Source organism: Balaenoptera physalus (assembly GCF_965194825.1).
Source record: "Balaenoptera physalus genome assembly, chromosome: 12".
Classification (NCBI taxonomy): Eukaryota; Metazoa; Chordata; class Mammalia; order Artiodactyla; family Balaenopteridae; genus Balaenoptera; species Balaenoptera physalus.
In genome coordinates this window covers 24927355-24953952 of record NC_138897.1, presented here as the reverse complement: position 1 = coordinate 24953952, position 26598 = coordinate 24927355, and the positions used below count along the sequence as shown (strand labels likewise).

Below are 26598 nucleotides of genomic sequence, written 5' to 3'. Positions count from 1 at the left end.
ATCTGGTTGTCAGACTTGCTTCAGACCGGCAGCCTGTTCCCGAGACTCAGTTTTCCCATCTGTAAAATGGAGACGATACCTGACTTATGTCTGTATAGTTTGCCAGTGAAGAAGTAGAGTGGTAAGAGGAGGGAAAAAACATATCTGGGGGTGCCATTTACCATCCCATAAAATACATTGAGTTTTACACTGAAAAAATAAAGCCGGCCTGCCTCTTGTTAATGAATTATAACACACAGGAGGGACAAAGCATGCTTTGCTGGCAGCTGGAGTAACAAAAGTAACGAGGATAGGTTGGAACAGGACCTGCTCCTCCAGACTGGTTTCCCCACACAGATCTTCCAGGAGGGGCCCCCGACACCAGGCAGGAAGGGGAGCGGGGCTGCTCGGGCAGTTTTCCTCCCCAGGCAGGAGCGGGACCGGTTCTGGCGACGGCGGGGTTACTCGCAGTCAAAGGTGTAGTCTGGGAGAGCCAGTTCTGGCTGGAAGGAGGCGGGATGGCGGTGCTCGGCCCCGCCGCGGCGTTTTTTTATCTCCCGCCTCCTCGGCGTTCCCGAGGGCTGTTGAGGCGCAGCCGCTCCCTAGCTGTCCCGGCCGCAGCCGGCCTAGAGCCCCGGGCTCCCCGCCAAGGTCGGGGCGCTCGCCGCCCTCGGTCCCGGGGTCCCCCCGGCGGAGATGGAGCCGGCACCCGTGGGAGGAGCAGGGACACGCGCAATAAAGGAAAGGAGAGGAGGACAAAATGAGGAGGGAGAGGAAGAAGCTGCCTAATTCCCCTCAGTAAGTAGTTGCGCGCGTCAGCCGCCTCTTGGCGCTGCTTATGCGCCCGAGATCCCCAAGCGTGGCTCACTGTTTCCTTTGGGGAGTGTCGCCTGGCATCCCTCTAGTCCTCCACCCGCAGGTGTGAGAGAGCCTACCACGTGGCCTACTGTACTATAGTAGGTTTTTAAATTTCCCCAACATCCCTAAGCGACAGGAACTGTTACCACCCGCGTACTGGGGACGAAGGAAAGGTCTTGGAGAAGCTGGGTGGCTTGCCGCGAGTTTTGCAGCTAGTGGCTGAGCGAGGACTCCGAGAGGGGTCTGAGCGATCCTGACGCCCAGGCCACAGCCCGCAGCCCCTCCGCTCTGCCGGGTTATTGTCTGATCACGCCGTCTGCACCTGTCGCGGGCCTCGCTAGGCAGGAGCGCAGGAGGAAAGGGAGAAAAGAAGGATCACAGGGTGACCAGGTGGCTTTCCTCCATCCGTACCCTTGGCCCGGGGCGAGGAGAGATCATTTCGGGCGCGGGGATGGCTTTGCGCCTTGGAGAGGACAACCTTCCTTCTCCAGCGATCGCAAGCGCGGCGGGAACAGGGCTTTGGGGCAATGACCCTCCTGGGGCTGAAGGGGCGAGCGGAGAATCTAGGGTCCGGGAGTGGACACTAGGAAAAAGTGGGGCGGCGAGAGCGCGGCTGCCCGCGAAGCTGACTGGGGAGGAGACAAGGCGGCGCGTGCGGAGTGTCCACGCGGTGGGTGTGCGGCGCTTTCATTCATACTTTGGGGAGTCTTTGGTTCGGGCGTCAGCGAAGGTGTGACCAATCAGAGTCCGGGGACGGGAATAAATTATGCAAATCACCATCTGGCGATGGGTCAGATGACTCCAATACTTTAAAAAACTACCTCGCCCGGGAGCTCGCGGTGTGACAGTGGCGAGCCCTGGCTTCCCGGGCGAGCGGCACGGGTGAGGGCAGATCTGGCTCTGGTTGGAGCATCTTCGCACTCGCCTCACCACCCCGTGGCTCAATTTAGCCAAGTTTTCATTTTCCACCTTCTCCACCTGCAGCTGTCTAAGGCCACCACTCTCTCTGGTCGAGAGAAGTCTTCCCACTTCGAGTCTTACGGGCTCGGACTGCTGGAAACATCGTTCGAGAGGCGGCTTTTTTTTTTTTTTCCTGTGGTCTTTCTAAAAGTCCCGTTTGGGGGAAGGGGATGTGGCCGGGAAGGATGAGAAACTCCGGTCTTCTGCTCTGCCTCTGGAGCGCTTACTGTTGCTTTGCCCCGGGAGGTCCCGCAACCCTTGGTCCAGAGGGTCGGCTGCAAGGTAACGTGTCCTTGTTTTTATTAACACCCCACAACTTCTTTTCTGTGCCAGTTCCCCTCTGTCTTGCCCACCCTTCTTCCTCGATCCTGCGACATTCTCCTTCCTTACCCCCTGCGCTGTCCATTTACTCCTCCTAATCAGCCTTGGAGATCACTTGTTCCTCGGCGCTTCTGACGAGGACATCCCCAGCCAGGCATCCAAGAGGCCGCAGGCTGCCGGTGCGCTCGCCCGCGCTCGCTCTCGCCCCACCCCCTTGTCGATATAAGGTTCTCCTCTCGGTGCTGTCCAGTCAGCAGAGTTGGCTGCCAGCAGCTATTTAACCTTGCCCTCCTCTTTGAACCTGGGGCTTTCGAGGCAAGAAGGTTGTTAGAGCTCTATCACCTGGTGCCCTTCCTTTTAATCTCGGCGTAGGTGTCTTGAAAGTTAAGGTATCAGGGTAGCTGGCTCTGGTTTGAGTAGTGCTTGCCAGGAGTACTAGGTGAGTCATTTGTGCAGAGAAGCTGCTGGGCTTATTCCCCAGGTTGCCGGCCTCCTCTTCCCCAAGTCTTCCCAGCCCTCGCTCTGCCTCTTGCTACATCTCCTCCTCCTCTTCCTCCCAGCTGTCAGCTTTTCTTCTGAGTTCTGCGTGGCAGTCTTTTCTCCTGGAGGAACCTGCCCTGGAGGAGTGAGGGTAGGGTCACCCAGCGGGAGTACCAAGTCAATTAGCTAAGCAGAGGAGAGCGGGGAACCTCTGAACCACACGCTATTATTTCATCTTCTACTATTCTGCTGAGGTTGGGTCCAATGATGTTGGTCCATGTTGCTTATGTGCATGCAGGAGGTTAATTGGAACGAATGGAAAAAAACTTGTTTTATTTAACATGTTCCCAACTCTAGTGCAGTTGAACCAGAGTAGGTTGCATCTCTAGCTCCTCTCCTGTAAAATGCTAACATTCCTTCCAAAGTCTATGTTCTGTGATTCTGAGTATTTGGGGACCATTTCATTCATTCAAAAAAGTATTTATTTGCCAGGCATGCTTCTCGGAGTGAGGGATAGAGCAGTGAACAAAATGGGTGTAAACCCCTACCCCCATGGATCTTACATTTCAGTGGTGGGAAAACAGCTAGTCAACTAATTAAAATATATAAATAGTGCTCAGTGTTATGGAAAAAAATAAAGCAGAGGAGGAAAGTACAGAGGGCTGGTGGGAGAAGGTGGTGCAGTGTTAGTCTGTGACCAGGCTTCCATCTCTGAGGGGCTGACCCCTGAGCAAGGAACTGAAGGAGGTAAGAGAATGAGCCTGAGGACATCCGGATGAAGGACGATCATGAAGTCCCAGAGGCTGAAGTGACTCAGGCTGGAAGTAGTAGAAATGAGCTAGAGAACTGTGGTGTCAGAGAGAGCCAGCTGCTAAGGTGAACCTTTTATGTCAGTTTGTGAGTTTATCCACAAGTCGGTGCCAGGAAGCCAGCAGACTCCCTTTCCTTTTTTCCTGGACTTGCCACCTGGTCTCTGTGAGTGGCTATCTGGGTGGAAATTGGGAGATATTGAATGAGTTATGTCCGTGGTTCAAATTTCTGTCAGTTGAGGCTTTTGTTCATGACTTTAATGACAAAGTTCTGCTCATGCATATTTAGTGGCATTTTCTGGAACCTTATCCTTTTTACATCTGGTGCATTGCTGTCCTCCCCCTTGTCCACTTCACCAAACCTGTCCACCACTCTGGTCTCTCTTTCCATGACTCCATTTGTTTTTTAACTCTGGGATAAATGAAGCTCCTGGGATGGTCATTTGGTACCTTTTCACTTGATTTCTGGGTGACCGGACAGTTTGATTTTCTAATTTCCTAGCCTGTTATCAAGGGATGGTATCCTGGATGGTTGGAAGAATGCTAGATGAGGCTCATTTATGACCTGAAATAGTGTGGTGATGACAGTACCTAGTGTTAAAAGGCCATAGGGACCATCAGTGACATGGGCTGTGTTTTGTAGTAGGGCCATCTCCTAGATGGCACTGTGTGTGTGCAGTGGAGCTGAAAAGAGAGGTTTTGCTGCTCTTATGAGCTTCTCCATGGCTTCAATAACTTATTTAATTTATTCAACAAACTAGAAGAATGTCTGGCACATGTCTGGTACTGCAAGGAGCACTGAGGATGCATGAGGTCTTTGGAGCAAGTGTTGAAATCGAGATGAGAGCATTAGGGAAGCCCATTGCATAAGAGGTCAACAGCTCCTTACCTCCAATTCCAAAATCCAAAATCTTTGAAAATTGAAAAATTTGTTTGGCGACTTGTTTGGCAGCAAGAACTGGCCTTACCTGACCTGAACTCTTACTCATTTGGCAGCAAAAACTGACCTGAATCGACAAGAGGGTATTTAGAATCTTTTTTGTTTTTTTCCCCTCGAGTGTGAGTAGTTATGTATTTCCCTGCAGAAATATTATTGGTGTGTTTGATGAATGGGAATGCCCCAGACCCTGCTGAGGGTGTTATATAATAATATATATAATAATATATTTTATACATATATTTATATATATATATATATATATATGCCATAATACCTTTCTAAAATCTGAGAATTTCTGAATTCTGAAACTCAACTGGTCCCAAGCATTTCAGGAAAAGAATTAAGGACCCATACTGTGAAACTAGTAACGTGAGGGAAGGAAAGAGAACTCGTTTGGATGGGGAAGAAGAAAGAAAAGCAAGAGAGACTCATTTCAGATTCACAGTAATTGATCCTAGTGACTAATTAATACTCTTAAATATTGGTGAGATGTCCCTTTTATAACATCTTCGCAACTCTTCTGGGAGGTGAGGAGGAAACATTCAGCAGATGTAGAAACTGAAACCCAGTGGGGTTAAGTAATTTGCTCAAGAGTGAATTAGAACTAGACCCTAGATCTCTCACCACCCAGGCCTGCTAGTTATACCCTTGCTCTCTTATTTCTCCCCAGATGGGCTCAACAAATCCAGGGTTGTACCGGCTGCTGCCAAACCCCCTGTGAGATTTAACCTCCGCACCTCTGAGGACCCAGAGCATGAAGGTTGCTACCTCTCCTTTGGCCACAACCAGCCCTTAGAAGACTGTGGCTTCAACATGACAGCCAAAACCTTTTTCATCATTCATGGATGGACGGTGAGCCTCTGGGGGAGGGAGCTCTACAGCTTTCCGGGAGATTTGGTTTCCTTTGTTTTGGTCAATTAGAAAGAATACTGGTGCTTCCAGATTCCACTCTCTCTCCCCCTCTTTTCTTGTGGGCTGCTTGTATTTCAGACAGCTGTGAAGAATGTAATGGGCACTTTGCTAAGGGGGCAATCTGGACTCCAGCAGGGTGGTATTTAACACTGGCACACAGCGGGCTTTCAGAAAGTGGCTCTCCTGAGGGCAGCAGCCCAGCTCCACTGGCTCTTAAGGGGCCCTCTAATTACGCTTAATTACATTGGTCAACCACTGCGTCGCGGGGGCCATCCCTCCGTAAGAGCTGAGCTGAACTGAAGCAACTTGACTGACTCAGAGAGTCTGTGAGGAGGCAGCTGGCCTGGCTGGCTGGCCCTGGTTGGCATGGTGCCCTCCTGTTTGCATAGAGATGGCTCCGCTTAAAGGCACTGAGTCTTTATATGACCTAGCTGAGCAATTCACATTGAAAAGCCCATGACGAACTTCAACAAAAAAGGGCTTTAACACTCAGCCTCAGAAGCTTTTGACCAGCGAGGGATTTATTCATTCATCTAATGGCAGTCTGTAGGAAAAGGGCACTATTAAGTGAGCAGGTTTCTGCCTGGGCTAATTGGGAGGGGACATTCCTCCTCTTAATGATGAGAAATTCATATCTGTTACATGCTTTCTGGGTCTTTAGGTCTATCACCAACTGTTGGGGTCAGGCCTGGTGGGGGTGGGTGGTATGTAGGCACCTACCTACCTAATGTAATTGAAGGGATGATTAAGGGCCTGCCATCCATCCTCACCCCACAGCCTATGATTAGAATCATGCATTTGAACCTTTATAAGGCCCCCTGTCAAAATGCAAATACAAACTGCCTGCAACTTACAAATGGGTTGCATTCCAGAAAGTTCTTTTATAATCTGTTTGGAACTTGGAACAGCGGTTTCCCATAGAAGCAAGATTGTAAATGGCGTTAGGGTTCCCAGGCCAGGCACAGAATATCTGTTTATCTAATAATGTACTTGTGGATGGGTTTACAACTGGACCTAGTCACCATTTATACTTTGTTTCTGTGGGAAAGTGTGTTCTGAGTTCTAATTTGGGATTCCAGGGACAGATCTTCCCTACCCTGGGGTCAAGAGGGATGGCAGAGATGGCTTGTGGGAAGGGGTCACTTGTTAACTCTGCATTTGCCTAAGAGACAGAATCTCCCTGCATCTCTGAGAAAGAAACTAATTCTCCAGGGCAACCCTTCTCAGCTGCCTTTGAATGATGGACCAGGCCACTGACTTGCCTGATTGTGACAGGGACTTGGGCTAACCTCAGGCCAGCATCGCCACCAACTTATATCTCATAGGGGGCCTATCGGTCAGTGGGGCAGCAGCAGAGGACACCAGCTCTGACATCTTTGATGGGAAAAAACTGGAGATGTCAAGCACAATGGAAGACAATCACCCACGTAGCAATCCTGCCTGTGGCTGGCCCGGCTCATGTGCAAGTGTTTGGTGCCTGGGTAGCCAATGTGAAGGTTCCGGAAGTGGCTGGGGAGAAGGTCATGGAACTGAATTCCATATTCATTAGGATTTCTGAAACCCAGAAGAAGAATTTTTTAAAAAGTGCTGTTTTCTCTGCAGATGAGCGGCATGTTTGAAAGCTGGCTGTACAAACTCGTGTCAGCCCTGCAGACAAGAGAGAAAGGAGCCAACGTCGTGGTGGTGGACTGGCTCCCGCTGGCTCACCAGCTTTACACAGACGCGGTCAATAATACAAGGGAGGTGGGACACAGCGTTGCCAGGATGCTCAACTGGCTGCAGGTAACGGGACCAAAGGGAGTCATCTCCTTTTACGAGCAGGACCTTGAACCGGAACCCTTTTAAGAAATATAGGTCAGGGGCTTCCCTGGTGGCACAGTGGTTAAGAATCTGCCTGCCAATTCAGGGGACACAGGTTTGAGCCCTGGTCTGGGAAGATCCCACATGCCATGGAGCAATTAAGCCCGTGGGCCACAACTACTGAGCCTGCACTCTAGAGCCCGTGAGACACAACTACTGAAGCCCATGTGCCTAGAGCCTGTGCTCCGCAACAAGAGAAGCCACTGCAATGAGAAGCCCGCGCACTGCAACGAAGTGTAGCCCCCTCTCACCGCAACTAGAGAAAGCCCGCACACAAAGACCCAACAAAGCCAAAAATAAATAAAAATAAAATAATTAAATTTAGTAAAAAAATCTTAGACTGTAAAAAAAAAAAGAAATACAGGTCAGACAGGTCAGTTACAGTGAACTTCAGGAGTCTGAGAATATCTTTGAGATTCCAATTTTTATGGAATTAAGTATTGCTTGAAATATTTGGAAGCTGGGACTTTTAGAAAGCTTTCTGATTATTGACACATTTCTGGATTTTTCCTTTTACCTTACTTGCGGGAAGAAAATTTGCCTTTCGGTTCATTAATTGCTGATGCCCTCAGAAGCCAGGACCAGCTTGTAATCTTAAATACCTACTGAAGTCTGCTCTGGCTTCTGAAGGGTGGCTGGGCTGAGGGTACGGAGGGTTGGTTCAAACCAAAGTAGCTTAGTGCCTTGCATCAACTGTGGAAAACAGATCTTGAGGTCTTAAATTTACTTTTTATAGGTTCATGATTTACCTGAGATCAGTGGACGTAATGGGAGGCAGGGGTACACTGGCTAAGTGACCCTATTTGGAATTCCAGCCTGAGCTTCCTTTTAGAAGCCCATGGAATCTGAATCATTTTGGCAGAATTCTGGTCGGGATTCTTGAACCGTCCTCAGTCCTCTACCTGGGTTGTTTTGTCGAGCTTGATTCCTGAGCCATGGGGTCAAATCGCCACCTCCTCATCCCCCCTGCTGAGTGCCCTGTCAGGGTCTGAAGCTTCAACTCTGGGGTCCCAGGCAGGTTTGGGATGAGGAGGTTGGCAGCTCGTGGGCCTAAGAGGGTGGGCAGGCAGTACCCTGCTGCAGGCTGTGGCTGGCACTTAATCTCCGGTGAGCCCGGTGGCTTTGAGCTCCACACTGCCACCCTCCCCCCTCCCGCGTCTCCCCAACGTGATTGACTTGTTGAATTGTTGGTGGCCTGGGGGCTCAGGACCCCACTCTTCACTCACACGCCTCTGTGACTTCCTGCAGGGGAAGGAGGATTTTTCTCTCGGGGATGTTCACTTGATTGGCTACAGCCTTGGAGCTCACGTGGCCGGGTACGCTGGCAACTTCGTGAAAGGCACGGTGGGCAGAATCACGGGTAAGTGCCGCTCCCTTCACTCATGGTTGATCCCGGGGCTCCCTCAGCTGCTCTGCCCACCAGGCTTTCCTGAACCAGAGTGCTCCCTAAGAGGCAGCACGAGTGAGCCGTAGAGGGTTAGCCTTGGAAGAAACCAGGAGAACATCTAATCCAGGGCTTTTCAAATGTCCAAAAAGTCCCAGAGCCCTTTTTCAAATTGAGCTTATGCAGGTCCCCAATGTATGAAACAGATAGAAGGTGTGTTCTGGTCAAAGCTGAGTATTTGCCAGTAGTGTTAACCTTGTTATTTGAGCCTCCCCCTTCTCTGGAGGAATTTCCGGGTCCCAGAGCACCAGGGAGCCCAGTTTGAAAACCAGGCCTAGTGCAACAGGTGAGGAAACACCCAGGGGCAAAGAGCTAAGAGCCAAGGGCAGAACTGGGGTGGAGCCCAGGCCTGCAAGCTTCTGCTACTCACTTCTAGTCTCTGCCCATGATAATGCCAGGACCTCAAGGGAAAGGAATGAGAGATGGGTTGTGGTTTGAATTCTGCCTCTGGTTTCTATTTCATCCACTAACAGCCTCTTTCCCATGTTTAGTTGGCATATTTATTAGTGATAATTACCTGTTTAGAATGAGTGGTTAAATGTTGTCATTAAAGAGACCTTGCTGTCTGATATTGGTACCCGGGTAGTCGATAGAAATTTGAATTTTCCATCTTAGTGAGCTTTTTTTTTTTTAAGTGAAAGCGAGTTTATTTGGAGAGATACACGTTCCATAGGCAGAACTGGTGACCTTTTTAAAAAAAATTTTATTGAAGTGCAGTTGATTTATAATGTTTTGTTAATTTCTGCTATACAGCAAAGTGATTCAGTTATACATATATATATTCTTTTCATATTCTTTTCCATTGTGGTTTATCATGGGATATTGAATACAGTTCACTGTGCTATACAGTAGGACCTTATTTTTATCCATCCTATATATAATAGTTTGCAATTGCTAATCCCAAATTCCCAATCCTTCCCTCCCCCCCTTCCCCTTGGCAAATAATTGGTGACCTTTTGATATGAGAGTTTGATTTAGATCATTGAATGATTGTGAAAAGTGGAAAGGATTCTCTTCCCCATTTGGGGGCCCTCTCAAAAAACATACTCTCCTCTAGGAGAAAATTAATGGCAAATATTTTTTTAAGATTATATATATATTTTTAAATTAATTAATTAATTAATTTTTGTCCGCCTTGGGTCTTCGTTGCTGCACACGGGCTTTCTCTAGTTGCGGTGAGCGGGGGCTACTCTTCGTTGCGGTGCACGGGCTTCTCATTGCGGTGGCTTCTCTTATTGCGGAGCACGGGCTCTAGGTGCGCGGGCTTCAGTAGTTGCAGCACGCGAGCTCAGTAGTTGTGGCTCATGGGCTCTAGAGTGCAGGCCCAGTAGTTGTGGCGCACGGGCTTGGTTGCTCTGCGGCACGTGGAATCTTCCCGGACCAGGGCTCAAACCTGTGTCCCCTGCATTGACAGGCGGATTCTCAACCACTGTGCCACCAGGGAAGTCCCTAATGGCAAATTTGTTACCCTGAATTTTTATCCTCCTGCTAGCATTCTTTTATTTGTTTTCCTTTCCCAGCTTCTCCCTCACCTCCAACATACTAAGGGCCTAACTGGCCACCCAGAAGGAAAGAGTTAATCATTTCTTTCCTGGCAGTGTTTTCGTTTGAAAACAGGGTTCAGGTAGAAGGGAGTCCTTAGCTAGAGAATGATTTAGTAAAGGTAGAGTTTCTGGTTTCAGCAACAAGCCAGTGGGGCAGATTTAAAAATATATACATTTGTGAGGTTTAGTAGCCCTCCTTAAATCATTGTCCCTGGGCTTAAGTCTAATGAGCACACACACACACACTCCTTTAGATCCAACTGTTTGATTCAGCATAGCTTGAGAGCTTTACTTTTGGTTATCAAGATGCGGGGCCTGAACTGTCTAATGGGCAATGTGGCCACACATGACTGCTCATTAACCCACTGCTGGAGCAAAGCCGTTGGGCCTCAAGCCCCTCAGGGTTCTATTGGCTGAACACCTCCTCCTACCCCCCAACAAGAGGCAAGATGTTGCAGAGCTGGGCCAGCTGTGCTCAAACTGCAGCACACACAAGGCCCCTGCCAGAGCACCAGGGCCAGTGTCCTTGGCAACAAAGACAAGCTGCAGATCCTCCCTCTCCCTCTTTCTAAATCTGAAATGAGATGGGGCTAGTAGGAGAGTTCCAGTTCTTTCCCCCTGCCCGTCTGGGTGGGAGCTGCTGAGATGTGGGCTTCGCCGGCAGAATGCTAATCAGTGCTCTGTGCTGTCTGCGTAGAGCATTGGGGCCTGCATGTCCTGAGCACAGCCCCTTCTCTGCGGCCTCTCTCTGTGGAGCAGGGGACCAGGGTGAACATAACATGAAGGAGTGGCCTCTGTCCAGTTGCCAGGCAGCACCTCAGAGGGTATCTGGCTGACCTGACGCACGCTGCTGTGCATGTCTGATGGGAGAGGACTGTGCCCTCTCCTCTCCCCTCAGACTTCCCATGGGTCTGGGAACCAGGTGGTCCTGACTGGTAAGAGGACCAGAGAGAGACTGCAGCTTGTGTGGGGCAGAGGCCAGTGATGCCGCTGTACAGAGGCCAGCAGGGGTCCTTAGCCTGGACCTGCAGGAGGTGCCTGAACCCGCAGGAGGTGCCTGAACCCCAGTCTTGCTTGGACCAGAGAGCTGTGGACGGAGGTTTGCTAAAGTTTTATCCTCTTAGGCTTCTGAGGGAATTCCGTGACATACTAGGGAAGAGGTCATATATTTCTAATTGAACTTGTGTCTTGTTAGTTATAAATAAATAAGCAAGCAGATCTGTTCATTCATTCAAGAAATATGAACGAAGTGTCCACCCTGCAGGCTGTGGGCTAGATGCTACCTAATGTCAAGTAGTCAGTGTGTGACAGGTATTTTATGCCATATGTAAGCCACATAGCATCCAGGCAAAAGGGTCCTTGGGCTTCATTTTACAGATGGGGAAAATAGGACTCAGTATGTACTTTAATGATATCTCACACTCTGAGTGGCAGAGCTGGGATTCAAACCCAGGCCATCAGATTCCAGAGCCTGCAGCTCACCACGGCGCAATGCTGCCGCTCTCCCGCTGGGAGAGATGCAGTAGCTGTTGCAGCGCAGCAGCCTCTGCCCTGCCAGGCCAGAAGGTGGAGGTTTCCCTGTGTGTATGCGTGTGCACAAGAGTGTGTGTGTGCGTGTGCATGCACGTGTATATTCCATTTGCTGGACAGAACACTCTGGGGGGAGTCTGACTGAATGGAAGAAGAGGTGGTTCTCCATCGTCTCTTTTTTTGGAGGGGATGCGGTCACCCTCCCATTCCCAGTTAAAAAGTAAATTGTGAAACTTTTCCCCAGAGTCGGTGGGCCCTAGCTATGTGTCAGGTGGGGTCAGTCTGGGGAGGTGAAGGCTCAGCCTGCCTGCCAGCCGGCCTTTCCAGAAGCCCCGTCAGCCGCCTGCATTCCTCCAGTCCAGCTTGGTTTCCATGGCACTGACTGTCTGGTGGAGACTTTTGTTCACCGATACAAGAGCCCCTCTCTTATTGGCTGCAAAGCAGAATGTTCCTCTTCTTTCTTTCTTTTTTTTTTTCTCCAGAAGACATGGTGAGAGGCAGGGAGAGGCCACCTGTGTCAGTACTACGTCCGTTCAGTCCCTAAAAAGAGTCATTGAGGGCTATTCTGGGAAGCCACTGTTTTTGTGCCATCTTTCTTTGTTTGGGGTCCTGGGCTGGAGATGAGCCCCCAGGCAGCCTGGGCTCCCTTTCTGCCTCTGTCATTCATACATTTTTCTCAACTTCAGAGTTTTAATCATTACCAGTTCTCATGAGTAGTGAGTTCCACAAGTTTACTGTCCACTCTGGACAACAGTTCTACCTTTTGTTTATCCTAAAATGACCCCCCTCAAGCCTCACGATGTGCTCCCTTGTTCCACTGTGCTGGGGTCTGGGAAACACTGTTCTATTACTCATCTCCTGCTTTCACAGCTCTGTTCCTGGTCATACCTCCTCCCTACCTTGGTGTTTCTAGATCCAGGTTTCTCAACCTCAGCAACTATTCATATTTGGGGCCAGATGAGGCTTGTGTGGGAGCTGACCTGTGCACTGCAGGATGTTTATCAGCGTCCCTGGCCTCTACTCCCTAGATGCTAGCAGCTTCTTTTCTCCCTCTTCCCCAACTGTGACAACCAAAAATGCCTCCAGACGTTGCCAAGTGTCCCCTTGGGAGCAAAGTCCCTCCTAGTTGAGAAACACTGTTCTAGACTAAACAAACCCCCTTCCTCTGCTGCACATAATCTTTTCTTAACTTTCTCCAGGTCCTCTCTCTGTGTCTGTAGGGCTCTAGATTGGGATGAATCCGGCTCCCATAATTACTTAAGCTTGGTAATAGTAGCTAGTATTACCTTGACAAGCCCTTACTCCTTAATATCGCACAAGAACTGTATGAATCAAGACATTCAGATTTCATGTTCGAAATGCTACCGAAGCATGGAGAAGTTTTTCCAAAATCTGGTCCACAGACCACTTATTTTTAGGATCAGCTGGGGAATAAACCTCTATTTCTGGGCTCTACACCAGACCTACCAATCAGAATCTCTTGGGGGTCAGGGAATCTGCATTTTATGCTTTGCAAATTCTATTTTGAATGGTTTTACACTCATGTGATTCCCAAACAATTATACAAGATGGTGAAAGTGTCTCTGTTGCTGCCACTATCTTTGCAGTTGCCTTCCCTGCCTTCTCCCCCGACACACATACACACAGGTGACCTAGGACTTGTGCGTCCTCCCAGAGTTTTTCATAGCTACACGGTGGAATCCAAAGTTGTAAGAAGCTCCCCAGAGACATTTGCGCTGTTTCAAATGTGAGAACCAGTGCTCTCTGCAGTGCTGTTTGTTTGTTTGATACAGAAAGTTTGCAGAGAAAAGGTTTTCTCCTTGTGGCTGCAAAGGAGAGGAATTCTGGAGGCCTGAGATACGGCTGCTCAGTGTGCCTGGTGTACCCGCCTCTTGCCATTCCACTCCTGGGCCTGATTCATAACTAAAGGAAGGGGAAGTGTAAGTCCAAATACAAATAGCTCAGTTTGGGCAGACTGAGTCTTCCCTCTTGAAGATGTTGGTAGCTTAGTTATTCCATCAAAATTCTGCTAAAATTAAGATTGTGGAAGGCTCCCAGTGGCAGAATAAATGGAATGAATGGCTTAGTTTCGGCCAGCCCAAGTTCTTTCTAGAACTGCTTCAGTTCTTTTTTTTTTTTTTTTTTTAATTTATTAATTTATTTATTTTTGGCTGCATTGGGTCTTCATTGCTGCATGCGGGCTTTCTCTAGTTTTGCGAGCGGGGGCTGCTCTTCGTTGCGGTGCGCAGGCTTCTCATTGCGGTGGCTTCTCTTGTTTCGGAGCACAGGCTCTAGGCGCGTGGGCTTCAGTAGTTGCGGTGCACAGGCTTGGTAGTTGTGGAACGTGGGCTCTAGAGCGCAGGCTCAGTAGTTGTGGCGCACGGGCTTAGTTGCTCTGTGGCACGTGGGATCTTCTCAGCCCAGGGATCGAACTCGTGTTCCTTGCACTCGCAGGCGGATTCTTAACCACTGCGCCACCAGGGAAGCCTCTAGAACTGCTTCAGTTCTGACAGTGCGCGGTTCCTCAGATCCACGTGTCAGTTGAACCTCGTGGCCAGTTTACTGAGTCAGCTGAGTTGTCAGGACAGGTGAAGGCGTCAGGAGAAAGCATACGTTCCTCTGCAGCAGGCACCACACCCTTTAGGATTCCCAGGGTGGGGATGTCTTCATTTTACACTCGCCGACTTAGCTATCCATCAGGACTCGCTGCCTTAGCGCACCTGACACAGCTGGTCTTGGCTCCCCCTTCTGCTGTAGGTTTGGATCCTGCTGGGCCCATGTTTGAAGGGGTTGACATCCACAAGAGGCTGTCCCCTGACGATGCAGACTTCGTGGATGTCCTGCACACCTACACGCGCTCCTTTGGCTTGAGCATCGGGATTCAGATGCCCGTGGGTCACATTGACATCTACCCCAACGGAGGTGACTTCCAGCCGGGCTGTGGACTCAACGATGTCTTGGGGTCAATTGCATATGGAAGTGAGTTCCTTATTTTTTGTTTTGACTCAGTTATAGCGTCTCCTCCTAAATCAGCCAGAGCTGTTAGTGCTCCCGACAGCACCCGTTTCATTATTCCCACTACCCGCCAGTGGCCCTTCAACACTGTTCATTCCACAGTTCATCATCCTGCAAGCCTATTAACAGCCTTCCCATGGTCTCTGCTCTGCTTTCTTGTGCTTTGAGGTCACAGTTATTATTGATTAATTTCTTTTTATAACAAAAGGAATACATATTTGTTGGGAAAATAATCAAGCATTACAAAATTGCCTAAAGCAAGAAGTAAAAGTACCCCCTCATCTCCCACACCTACTCCTACTTTCACTCTCCAGATGTAGCCAATATGAATATGTTGTGTGTATCCTTCCACTCTTATTGCTTTGCAAATTTATTTGTGGGTGTGTGTGTGTGTGTGTGTGATATTTTTCAAAATCACATTGTTCTGCAACTTTGCTTTTTCAGTCCTAATATATATTATGGGCATTCTTAGACATCAGAGTACACATATCTACTTACCTTATTCTTGTAAAAGGCTGTATAATATTCTTTAGCATGGATGTACTATAATTTAATTTTTTTTAACATTTTAAAGAAGTAAAATCAAGATTCTTCCTCCATTCACTTATAATCTATCTTCCTGAATGCCTAAGCCTATTCCCAGCAGTCTTGGGCTGAAGTGAGTTTGCTGCTGAAACTGTTGTGCTTGGTTTCTCGTTTGCTCACCGCCTTGCATCCTGGCAGCATTTCTAAGTCTTGGCCCCAGTTGGCTCTCTCCACTGTGATGCTCTGCTCTTGGGATGTCCACTCTGTCACTCAGTCTTAAGTTGCCCTCTCCCAAGGTGATAACATCCAAGGAGCCCCTGTGGGGCTTGGGGGTTCATGCAAGGGGAGTTCAGCCCTGCCTCAGGGGGATCAGATGATGGCATTTCTTAAGGCTGGTGATGTTAATGCGGAAGGGGAAGGGGAGCTTTGCCAAATTTTTCTTAAGGTCCAAGGATTTACTGGAACTATTGGCTTTAGCCTCTGGTTACAAGAAATAATGATTACTACGGGTCACAAAAATCCAAATTATACTCCTAACTTTGCAACCAACTGACTCTGTGACCCTGAGCAAATGACTTCACCTCTAAGGGCATTTGGGTCCATAATCTACAACTGAAAGTATTGGACTAGAATGAGGTTGGCGAACATTTTCTTTCCTTTTTCTTTTTAAGGTTTTTTTAAAAAATAAATTTATTTATTTTGTTTATTTATTTTTGGCTGTTTTGGGTCTTCGTTGCTGCTCTTGTGAGCTTTCTCTAGTTGCAGCACGCAGGCTCGGTAGTTGTGGCACGCTGGCTCTAGAGCACAGGCTCAGTAGTTGTGGCGCACGGGCTCTGTTGCTCCACGGCATGTGGGATCTTCCCGGACCAGGGATCGAACCCGTGTCCCCTGCATTTGCAGGCGGATTCTCAACCACTGAGCCACCAGGGAAGCCTGGAAAACATTTTCTTAAAGAGTCAGCTAGTAAATATTTCCGGCTTTGCAAGCCATACAGTCTCTGTTTCAACAACTCCACTCTGCTACCGTAGCGTGGAGGCAGCCAGAGACAACAGGTAAATGAATGAGTGTGGCTATGTTCCAATAAAACTTTACTAAAATGGGGCCAGCCTGCCAGGTGCAGTTTGCTGGGCCCCGGACTAGATGATGTTTAGCATCTGATCCATTTCCAGCATTTTGTGACCGCGCGACTCTGTCGGGACTTAGTGACTCTTACTGCACAACTGGTCTCCATCACCCTGTTTAGTGCCTGTCCGATGCACTCTCTTGCTCTTTATCGCTTAATGTGTATCAGTGCTGTCTTCCCACCCGGAGGGCGAGCAGTTCGGTGGCAGGACTGGCTTTCAGTTCTAAACACAGCATATCACTGGGCATGCATTAAGGATGACACAAACAAGCTTACTAACAGCGACATGAAAAGCAGTTGTTTCTGATGAAGTGTACAGTACTTACTGATGGAGTGGGCGGATCACCGAGAAGCAGCTCACCCTGATGGTCTCTGTCTCTCTCTCCCCCAGCAATTGCAGAGGTGGTGAGATGCGAGCACGAGCGGGCAGTACACCTCTTTGTCGACTCCCTGGTGAATCAGGACAAGCCGAGCTTCGCATTCCAGTGCACGGACTCCAACCGCTTCAAAAAGGGGATCTGCCTCAGTTGCCGGAAGAACCGTTGTAATAGCATTGGCTACAATGCCAAGAAAATGAGGAACAAGAGGAACAGCAAAATGTACCTAAAAACCCGGGCAGGCATGCCTTTCAGAGGTAACCTTCATCCAAACCTGCATTGCCCTGGGGAAGGACATTTTTCCTCCTTCTAAATACCACATTGTAGACGGGCACATTCCTGCAGTTAAATCAAATAACTGCAAATCACATTAAATTGTGTATGCCCTAGGAAAGTAAATCTTTAAAAATAAATGATGGGGACTCCTTTTGTGATGTGAATCATCACTCTATGATCACAATATCGCTATCTTAAATTTCTATCTTGCATTTACCTTTTCAAAGCTGTTTCATATTTATTTTCTCATTTGATCATCAAAATAATCTGTGATAGGACTAACAGGGGATCAAAATGATATCTCGCATTTTTATAGCATGTTATAAAACCATAAGGTTTTGTGGGTATTGTGGGTGGAAGTTGAGGCTCAAGAAGTTAATACCTTGGTCCTTAATTCAAGGTCACACAGCTAGAAAGTATCTAGGTCAGCATCCCCCATAGGTCCCCCAACCCCCAAGTTCAGGGCTCCTTCTTCTATACTGCAGTGACCTCTTAGGCCATTGGACAGAATGAGATCAAAGGGAGTTTAGAGGCTGGGCTGGACCAAAAGGATGAGAGTCCCTAAAAACTCACTGTGCTGGGTGACTCAGTTTGGGTCAGGGTGCCCTAAGATGACACGCAAGGCTCACAAATGTCTTTGTTCTGCTGTCTCTGCAGTTTACCATTATCAGATGAAAATCCATGTCTTCAGCTACAAGAACATGGGAGAAATCGAGCCCACCTTTTATGTCACCCTTTATGGCACCAATGCAGACTCCCAGATTCTGCCTTTGGAAATGTAAGTCATGGGTTTCCTTTGCTGAGTTCAGGACAGAGAACGAGTTGGTCTGAAAAGGAGAGAGAGCGCAGGAGCTCTCTGTGTGCCAGGTGAACAAGAGCAGGGGAGCTAATCTGCGTGCCAGGGAGGAGCTGGGTGGTTCCTCTCCTACTTCACACTCTCCACCTAGCCCTTGACTCAGAACGTTTCTGGGAGGGCAGCTCCTGGGCTGAATCAGCAGCGTGAGAATCTGCTGGATCAGCTGGGCAGAAACTACTGTTTCATTTCAGAGCACGCCTGATTCCTGAGGCTTTAGGATCATCCCTGTCATGTTTCTAATTATCTGTGGGAGGGGCACACAGTGATCTGTATACATTGAGCACTTGTAAGGTGCAAAGCGCCACGCTGAGTAATGCTGGGCTTGCAAAGTAACGTCATCAGAATACTCGCTCTCAGGGCTGGGGGTCTAGCGGGAGGAACAGGCTTGTACGCACACACTCATGCACACAGATGTGGTGAGACAGGCTCTCCCAAGTGCCACGTGAGAGGGACAGGCAGGAGGGGCTGGGAGTTCCGAGGGAGACGGATGCCTGTGGGCTGAGAGGAAGAGGCCCTGTTGAGTGGGGATGTGGCTTCTTTGCGCTTTCTCATTTCTGTTCTTTCCTGGTCTTGTCCCCCCACCCCCAGGAAGTAGCATAAATGGGGAGATGCTCAGGAATGGTTTGGGGTGCCGTGGGCAACATTATCTCTCTGCCCATGTGGAGCACAGCTGAGTTTTCATCCCGGCCCTGCTGGTGGGACGTGGAGGATGTAGGGGGGACCTCTTGCGCATTTCTCTCCAATCCGAGTGGGGCAGGTGCTGCCACTGCGTCTACCTCCACGGTGCTGCAGTTTTCCAGGTGGCGGGGGTACTGAGACCAGCTTCCCTCTCCCCTTGCAGAGTGGAGCAGATCGGGCTGAATGCCACCAACACCTTCCTGGTCTACACCGAAGAGGACTTGGGAGACCTCCTGAAGATCAAACTCACCTGGGAGAGGACTTCTCAGTCCTGGTACAACCTGTGGAAAGAGCTTCGCAGCTACCTGTCTCAGCCCCGCAGGTCCGAGCAAGAGCTGAATATCAGACGCATCCGGGTCAAGTCCGGGGAAACCCAGAGGAAGTAAGTGCCTCACGACCCTTTCTGTGTTCTGTGTCCATGGTCAGCAGAAGGCGTGTGTCTCTGCAGCGTCCTTTCCTTTGCTAAGCGTACACCTTCCATCTTTCCATATCCAGAGTACATGGGCAAAACCACAAACCCTTTGCGAGGAAAACTGAATTCCAGATCAAGGCCTCTGTCAACTGTTGTGCAGCTTGTGCCCTGATCACAGGCCCTGGGCTGAGACGGGTGGGCAAGCGGGGGCTGGAATCCAGCCCTTGTTGCATTTGCCAAGCCCTGTGCTGGCCCGGAGGAAGGGGGCTTCTCCTGGACAGGGCTCTTTAGGAGTGCTGCCTTGTTAATGTGTTTGCTCTGGGGTCCGTGCAACCGAAAGCCTTTGCTTGCTCCTGTCCGGAGCAAAGCGGACGATCCAGTTTAGGGAGCCTGCATAGATGAGGTCTGTGGGAGTCCTGGCTTCCCTTGCATCCAATGTTCAGAGCATTACACCTCTCCTTGGGAGGCTCTGACTCAAGGACATGGGTGGGGCGCTAACGTCAAGTAACAGAGATTCCTCTGTGCCATGCCAGCTGGCAGTTTCCCCACGTCTGTTAACCAAGCCTAACACGAAAAATCCACCCCTAAATCAGCCACTAAAACGCGCCTTGACTCTTGGAGCAGCTTCTAAGTGGGAGCCAGGAAGCCCAGAAGACCTTTGTCAAGAGAGGAGGGTTTCCTTGGCCAAATCCTTCAGCAGACCTCCAGGAGGTCACTGCCAGCCTTGGAATGGTGGGAAGAAGCCTCCACCCTCTTTCTATCTCTTCTGGCATTTTCTCCATTACAGTCCTTCATGCATCCCGTTTCCATCCACCACTTAGGGTGCAGCTTGGCCATGCAGGGGGTGGAGGCTTAGGTTCCCTGTCTGAGTGATTCTGGTCTAAAGATCTGTGCACTGGTGTGTATGTGGCAGGGGTGGGTGCCAGCTGAGGGGAGCTGTTAGCATGAAGGCTGTGGTCTAGATAATTGCGTGTCTTTTTCCTTCTCTCGGTGCTTATAAGTGCAGCCTGTACCAGAAAGATGTGTGGTAGCAGAAAGATGATCATTTTTATAAAATATTTCAAATTTAATAAACCACTGAGACTTAATAAATGTAAACCATTTTCATATTGGTTTCAGATATAAGATTTTAAACAGTAAAACATTACAGATAAAGCTGAAACCCCCTTGTGCCCCTCCCCTGTCCGACTCCTCCCCTTTCAAACCAAATGTACTGATCTTCCAACATTAACTAATGTTAGTGTGTTTTCCTCTTCATGATTTTTATACTTTCACTACTTCTGTTTGTATCCATAAACAACCTATAGAATTGTTTTGGTTGCTTCTGAAGTTTACATGAGTGGACATATTCCTTTAAAAGTTGCTTTTCTCCATTCAACATAGTTTATGAGATTTATCCAATGCATACAGATCTGGTCTATTCACATTCAACTCCTGTATGTAAACTGCCATTGCGCAAACAATAGTTTCACCATTGTTCTGCTGAATATTTAAGTTGTTGCTACTTTTTTGCAGTTACAAATAGTGCCAAGATGAACATCCTGGGACATTTTCCTTGTGTACGTGTGTGAGGGCTTCTTTGGGACATGTTGAATCACTGGGTTATAGTATATGTATTCTCCACCTGGACTGGATATTATTAAATCCCTCTCCAAAGTGGTTGGACCAATTTTTAATCTTATCCACACAGTAAGAGCTTCCTATTCCCCTCCTCCTCACCTACCTTTGGTGGACATTCTTGCTATTCCGTTGAGTGTGAATTGGTCCCCGACTGTTGTTTTCATTTGTATTTCCTGATTGTGAGTGTTGCGGGTGTTTATGGGCTGTTTGGGCTTCCTGGCGAAGGCTCTGAAAGCTGTTCGGAATGTGGCTTTTGTCCTGCTGGTAAACGTCACGGTCAGGTGTCCCACATGTCTATTGGTCATGAGGTCATGCTGTCCACACACCACTGAGGCTGGGGCAGCCCACATGGTTGGGCTGTAAGTTACAGTTGAAATGGTTATTAGACCACTGATTCTTCCTGTGATCTTGGTTGTCTGCTTCTTGAATCTTTGATGTTAACTCACAGCCGAGTTCCAGTTACGCTTGTCAATGGGTATTTCTGGACACCATGCTGGAGGGACCTGGAGTTCCTCAGTTCAAGGAGTTTATAGTGCACCATGGATGCAAGAATCCACAAGCTATTCAAGGCAGGATATAATGTGTCAAAATTAGCTAAAGCTTTCATTATTAACTCCATGTCATAAGAAGTAATGACAATAACAAAAGCAACATTTATATAAGGATGTGCCTATTTATTAAATTGGAAGGTCAATGGAGGGTTAGATTAATAAGGTCTCGGGCAATCAGGGAGGCTTCAGAGAGGATATGCCTTGGTAGGCAAGCAGGCTTTTGGATAGACAGAAGGAAGAAGGTGGAAGGGGTGTGATTAAAGTCTGCATGAGCTGAATCATGGGAGACATCAGAGTGAGACCCGTTTAGTGTGCTTGTAGCAGCAGTGGGAAGTTCTGAAGGGTCTTGAGTCAGGGGTCACATGATAAAAACTTCTTTTTTCTCCTTATTCCATCTGCCTCGGGTCCAGAAAGCACCATATGGCCGATGCACAGCCATGTACCTACCCCTAGAGTTTTGGCTACATCAGTGGTTTCTTTTTCCTCCTAGATTGACTTTTTGTGCAGAAGATCTTGAGAACACTCGCATATCCCCTGGCCAAGAGCTCTGGTTTCACAAGTGTCGGGATGGCTGGAGAATGAAAAATGAAACCAGGTAAGCAGGACATTCTCAGAGGTTCATGCAATGCATGATGATGGGTCCCCTAGTGTAGGCTGGACATGCGTCTGGCACTTGGGACGTAGAAGTCAACAAAAACAGGTAAAAGTCCCTTCCTTTATGAAGATGACCTTCTGCTGGAAGGAGATAGACAAATCAGTGTGATAGGATGTTGGATGGTGTGAATGTCCCTTTGCCTCTTGCTCTGCTTCATCCTGTAGGTGTCAACAGCCGTGGTCCTGCTGGAATGAGGTCTTTCAGTGACTAAGTCCCCAAGCTTGGTACCCATGTCCTCATCTTAGATGGAACTTCTCTGTAGTGACTGGGGCCGTGGGAAGCTCCAGGGCTCCCAGCTTCCTTCTGGGCACCAGGTTGGAGTGGGGAGTTGGGTGGGAGGTAAGGGAGAAGCACAAGGCATAGCCCCCCTTTAAGGTATTTTGGAACCCAGGTTGGTGTGAGTGGATATTAGTGGGCGACTCTCCCCCTTTTTGAGAAGCAGGAATGCTCATGTGCTCTTGCTTCAGTGTCCTCCTTGCCCCGTGCAAGTCTCATTATCTCAGAATTGAGGAAGGATGATCTCGTGGTATGAGGCAGTGGGTGCATCCAAAAGGGGGACTCCGTCACACACCCTCTGAGTCTAAATGCCTGCTGAGGAGGAGGGAGATGGCCCCCACCAGCCCCTACCCCTGGTTCCATCAGAGGTACTAGATGATAATGCTGCTGCCTTACACCGAGCACGGAGTGTGCGCCCACCCTGTGTTAGTGCCTTCCATACATCATCTCATTTACTTTGATCATCAAGCTCATGGTGCTGGTGTCGTAACCCTTCAACAGTTGGGGAACCTGAGACTCAGGGAGGTTTGGTCACTCTTTCCAGGCCCCCCACTTGGTGATGGCAGAGTAAGGATTTGAAGCAGGTTGGTTTACTCTAAAGCCTGTGCTCTTTCTCGCGCATGGAGGTTCCACTTGCGCAGATAAGTCACCTCTCCTCAATCTGGGTATCAATTATCCAGCAGCCTTGCCCATGCTGGGATCCCCTGTGATTAACTGTCTGCCAGCCCGGAGGGCCGGGCTACTCTGTCTCCTGTTCAGGAGCATCAACGTGACCACAAGCTCGGTGATCACAGGACTTGTGGGATTCTGAAAACTTCCCGTCTAATTAAGTGACTCAGTCTAGTCTGGATATGACTTTCTGCTACAGTAATAATTTTAATTCTCTTTTTTAAAAAAAATTTTTTTTAAGTACATTTTTTTTTCTTAATTAATTAATTAATTAATTTATTTTTGGCTGTGTTGGGTCTTCGCTTCTGTGCGAGGGCTTTCTCTAGTTGTGGCAAGCGGGGGCCACTCTTCATCGCGGTGCGCGGGCCTCTCACTATCGCGGCCTCTCTTGTTGCGGAGCACAGGCTCCAGACGCGCAGGCTCAGTAGCTGTGGCACACGGGCCCAGTCGCTCCGCGGCATGTGGGATCTTCCCAGACCAGGGCTCGAACCGTGTCCCCTGCATTGGCAGGCGGATTCTCAACCACTGCGCCACCAGGGAAGCCCCTAATTTTAATTCTTTATGTTTGTATTCAAATTTATACCTTTCCAAGTGCTTCCACATGTATTAACTTCATTGATCCTCAGAATAGCTGTGTAAATTGGACACACCCAGGAAGGATTGCTATTCTTATTGTTATTCTTATATACTTCTTTTCCGCTCCAGAACTTCGTAACAGTTGAGAACGTTATACCTCGCCTCAGAATGCCTCTTTGAGAAAACAAGTTCTTTCCTTTGCCCTCAAAGGAACAGAAAACAATAGGAGCCCGAGGAATAAATTAACACCAAGAAGTGGTGAATCCCTGGACATATATTACACCTTCAGTACTCTCTCTCCTGCCATGGAGACCGTTCACCTGTTCACAGAGAAGGAGACTGAGGTTCCAAGAGGCTCAATAGTGCGTTAGTGTAGCTGAGACTAGAATCAAGATGTCCTGACTTTGCCTTGCCCTCTTCCTGCCATACTGCAGGCTCTCTTGTGTTTCTAGATCAAAGCAAAGGAGCACTTTATAGTTCTTCCCGAAGTTGTGTTTGTGTGTGTGTGTGCTTGTGTGCACATGTGCGTGCTGTGGGTAAGTATTCTGCTAAATATGCAGATGTCAACACTGTAGTGTATGGAACTGGGAACCCAGAGCAGGCTCCGGTGTGGTGTTTCTCAAAGTGAATCTGTGGCTTGTTGGGGGAGGGGGAGGAAGGAGCATTCAGGACTGTCTCCATTTGTTCTGAAGGGAAGCAAATAAAAGAGGCTGATAGGTATGGAAGAAAGCTTGGTCTTGTGGTAAACAGAGTTGCATGTTTGCAAAGCCAGCTAATGAACACCACTCCCACGTGGTTCCTTTCAGTCCAATGCTGGAGCATCCTTGAAGGTGCCCGCAAGGCCCCCCACTCCCTGATTTCCAAGCACATGGAGGAACGTTACTGCTGAGGACCCACCTGATGGAAAGACCCTTCTTGGCCTTGACCCTGGAGCAATGGGAGGAGCCCGCTTGCTGGGCCCCGCACCGTGCCTCCTGTGATGGCTGGGACTTTTCTCCAGAGGAGACCACATACTGCTGTTCCCGCTGCTGCTCTAGGATAGCTCTAACTCCAGATCTGTGTGCAAACAGCCGATGCCCTGGCCTCTATGCACACCGGGCTGGTTTCTCAGTGACTGGATGAGCTTGTGCTTCACCCAACAAGGAACACAGGCTCTGAGTGACTCTGCGTGGAAGGCTGTCAGCTGCCTGACCTGACTTGAGTCATAGTGAGGGGTCTTGCTGCTGGGAGCTGACTTGTGTCAGGATGGCAGAACTGGGACCTTGTTCACCGGGGGAGGGAGAGTAGATCTGGGGAGGTGTGGAGAACCCTCGCTCTTGGGATTCGATGGGTAACTGGTAATGTGGATTGGTTACACTTTATTCGGTCCTGCTCCCCAACTCCTTCTCTAAAGCACACATCATTGGCTTTCTTATTTTTCCATTGCTTATTTTTTGATTGGACAAATGTTTATTAAGCACTGAAACTTAATTAGCACGTGGCAGTAGACACCTTAGTAAATCTTTGCAGACCATCTTCTCATTTGAAACCTAACGGCGTTGGGATGTCTAGGCTCCCTTAGATGATCCATGAATATGCACGTGATATGAAAGGCATGAGAGGCACTGGGAGGGCTACAGGATGTAAGAGTTGGGGACCCTGAGGCTTTAAGTGATTTCTACCTATTTCTTCTTAGTTAAAGTGCATTTCCCTTAAGAGTGACATCTTTGATCACCAGCAGAGTGGCAAGCGGAGTGTTATACGTGTTAGGGACAGAATGGTGCCAATTGCTGAATATGATTGGCAAAATCTCTTCTGTGTAGGAAGCTGGAAGCTATTACATATGTTACACATGTCTGTTCATACAGAAACCAGCACCTGTCACACACAGCTGGTGCCAAGATTGAATTAATGCCATGCTTTTTCCTTGAAATATCTTCCTCCAATACCAGTGCCCTTTCTGTGCCAAACTTCTTCAAAAAGCCCCTAATTCTAGATCTTGGTTTGAATTAATATACATGATATCTGAGGAACCCTTTTATAATTTTCAAAAGATTTGAACATGCATCACTTAATTAGAGACTCACAACAGGAGGTGAGCAGGGCAGTTACTATTATCTCTATTTTACAAAACCGAAGCTTAGTGAGGTTCAGCACGGGCCTAGAATTATATACCAAGTTGGTAGAGGAGCCAGGTGAGGACCTAGACTTCCTGGAGGCAATACCCATGGTATGCTCATCTCCGCAACTTCATCAGGACTCGTATAGCCATTTCCCACCAATATGCCCCAGATGTAACAAACAAGGAATTTTTTTCAGAGCCATCCATGAAACCCGAAACTCTTTTATTAATATATAACTGGGAGAACAACTGGGCCAGGGGTTGGGATTTTTATGGATGAGATTGATTTGGAAGGAGATGTGATGTCAAGTGGGAAAGGGGGAGAGCAATTTTCTCTGTACTTAGGTTTTTAAAGGACATTGTTTTCATCTCTATTGTGCCAAAGTTGTGTCATCATTCTGTGCCAAACCTCTGAAGACATAACCAGTCAAATACATTAATTCAAGGTATTTTCTCAATCCAATTGTGTGCCTTTTCTGTTGCTTCTGTGATTGCATTCTAGCCAAAGTAGAGCTTGTATTATTGACTGTGCATCCTGGTTACTTCTGCTTTTGTAATGGAAGCCTTGGGAATCGAATCCTCAGTGGGTCCTGTATTTATACATTTGGCTTGAAGCCTTATTTGTATATAATGATGCTTTTTTAAATGCTTAGAATACTATTTATTTCTCAAGTGTATATAATGTATAAAAATAAATATATGGTTAGTTTTTACTTTATGATTAACCGATTTCAAGATTAAAAATTTTAATAGTAAAATAATAAAAATCTACAAAATTCTTCATGGTCTAGCAACTCAGTTCTTAAAATTTGAAAGAATTATGCCTGCCTAAGCCTAGGTTTTGACAAAAAGTTATTTAATATAAGATATATTCTCTATTTGATGCTAATTGTTGGTAAGAAGCAGACAGCAACTCCTTTCACTGAAGAACAAGAGGAGAAATTATTTGAATCGCAATAGAAAGTCCTGAAGGTGGATGTTTGGAAGGACTGGGGAGGAGGGCTAGGTATTGGGGAACGTTGGTGAAGATATAGGTTTGGTCCCATGGGATCTAGATAACAGTGACTTAAACCAGATAGAAGATGAATTCTCTATTGTGTTAAAGTCTCGACTGGTTTTGAGGTTCTGTTGCATAAAGCCAGGCTCTTAGATTTTGCTCTGTCATTCATAAGATGTTCCCCTCACCCCTGCAGTCCAAAGTGTCCCCCATTAGGTCCCCTTCTAGCCCATGGGAGGGTGGAAAGGGGGGGA

General features: G+C 48.1%; 1 protein-coding gene across 1 annotated transcript; it reads left to right on the top strand.

Annotated features, from left to right (window-relative positions):
- Window positions 1–1680: 1680 nt before the first annotated feature.
- Window positions 1681–26126, top strand: LIPG (lipase G, endothelial type). Its single transcript, XM_082416616.1, has 10 exons — window positions 1681–2079; window positions 5018–5199; window positions 6862–7041; window positions 8368–8479; window positions 14395–14616; window positions 16692–16934; window positions 17611–17731; window positions 18651–18869; window positions 21561–21665; window positions 24053–26126. Exons 1-10 carry the CDS (start codon window positions 1968–1970, stop codon window positions 24072–24074), a joined length of 1518 nt encoding a protein of 505 aa, XP_082272742.1. The 5' UTR covers window positions 1681–1967; the 3' UTR covers window positions 24075–26126.
- The last annotated feature ends 472 nt before the right edge of the window (window positions 26127–26598 follow it).

What these genes read in the sequence shown, in the direction of transcription:
- LIPG (XM_082416616.1), top strand. Translation starts at nt 1,968, where the DNA reads ATGTGGCCGGGAAGGATGAGAAACTCCGGTCTTCTGCTCTGCCTCTGG. An exon ending in GGATGCTCAACTGGCTGCAG is followed by an intron (nt 7,042 to 8,367) that starts GTAACGGGACCA and finishes GACTTCCTGCAG; the next exon opens with GGGAAGGAGGATTTTTCTCT. An exon ending in TCCGGGGAAACCCAGAGGAA is followed by an intron (nt 18,870 to 21,560) that starts GTAAGTGCCTCA and finishes TTTTCCTCCTAG; the next exon opens with ATTGACTTTTTGTGCAGAAG.